This window comes from Camelina sativa, unplaced genomic scaffold (genome assembly GCF_000633955.1).
Source record: "Camelina sativa cultivar DH55 unplaced genomic scaffold, Cs unpScaffold03894, whole genome shotgun sequence".
NCBI lineage: Eukaryota > Viridiplantae > Streptophyta > Magnoliopsida > Brassicales > Brassicaceae > Camelina > Camelina sativa.
In genome coordinates, this window is record NW_010924991.1 from 1 (window position 1) to 717 (window position 717).

Consider the following 717-nt stretch of genomic DNA (forward strand, 5'->3'; position numbering starts at 1 on the left):
GAAAACAGAATGAAATTTTGGAAAAACCATGAAAGAGTTAAATGTGGAAACTCGAAGCTAGTTTTATAAACCACTACACTAGTTTAAAAACATTCTCCTCGGTCGTTCTTGACACTGGCAACACTCTCACACCAGTCTTTCATACTTTGCAACAGTGGCAAACTTGACAAGGGCTCTATCTGCAAACAGAAGAAAATAGTAAAATCAGTAACACACACACGCACAACTTTTACTTACACCCATTTTCATTATATTTTTACCACTTACTCTTTGAAAGGCTTCAATAAGGTCTCCCTGAGAGACTTTTAACAAGCTGGAATGTGAGCTAGGTTCGTCATGTACCTCTCTAGTTAACCGAGCAGAGCTCGCCAGGTCACACAACCGCTACCATAAGCAAAAAAAACAAAAGTCATGTAAAACTTGCAAACATAGAATAGTACAGTACTTCGACTTGTAGAAAAAAAATTAAAGCATACCTCAAGCTCCTTCGGATTATAGCCATACGTGAGGGTACCGAACATTTGAAGATCGATACTATCACTGACTTCAATATCCTTTTCCTGAAGAATCTTCTTCAAAATTAACGTCCTTATCAAAGCAGCAGGTGGATTCACGAGTATCAATCTGTATAAAGATCAAATGAGATTGTAGTTAGTTTGGATCACAACTTGAGACCTTGTAAAACTAGAAAAAAACCTATTAAGGGAGTCTTTACTG

General features: G+C 37.2%; 1 protein-coding gene across 1 annotated transcript; it reads right to left on the reverse strand.

Annotated features, from left to right (window-relative positions):
- Positions 1-17: 17 nt before the first annotated feature.
- Positions 18-624, reverse strand: LOC104774601 (the record flags this gene model as incomplete). Its single annotated transcript, XM_010499147.2, is given in 3 exon segments — positions 18-179; positions 268-384; positions 477-624. Coding segments are annotated over 3 exon segments (361 nt in total), but the record flags the coding sequence as incomplete, so codon positions are not given.
- Between the last annotated feature and the right edge of the window lie 93 nt (positions 625-717).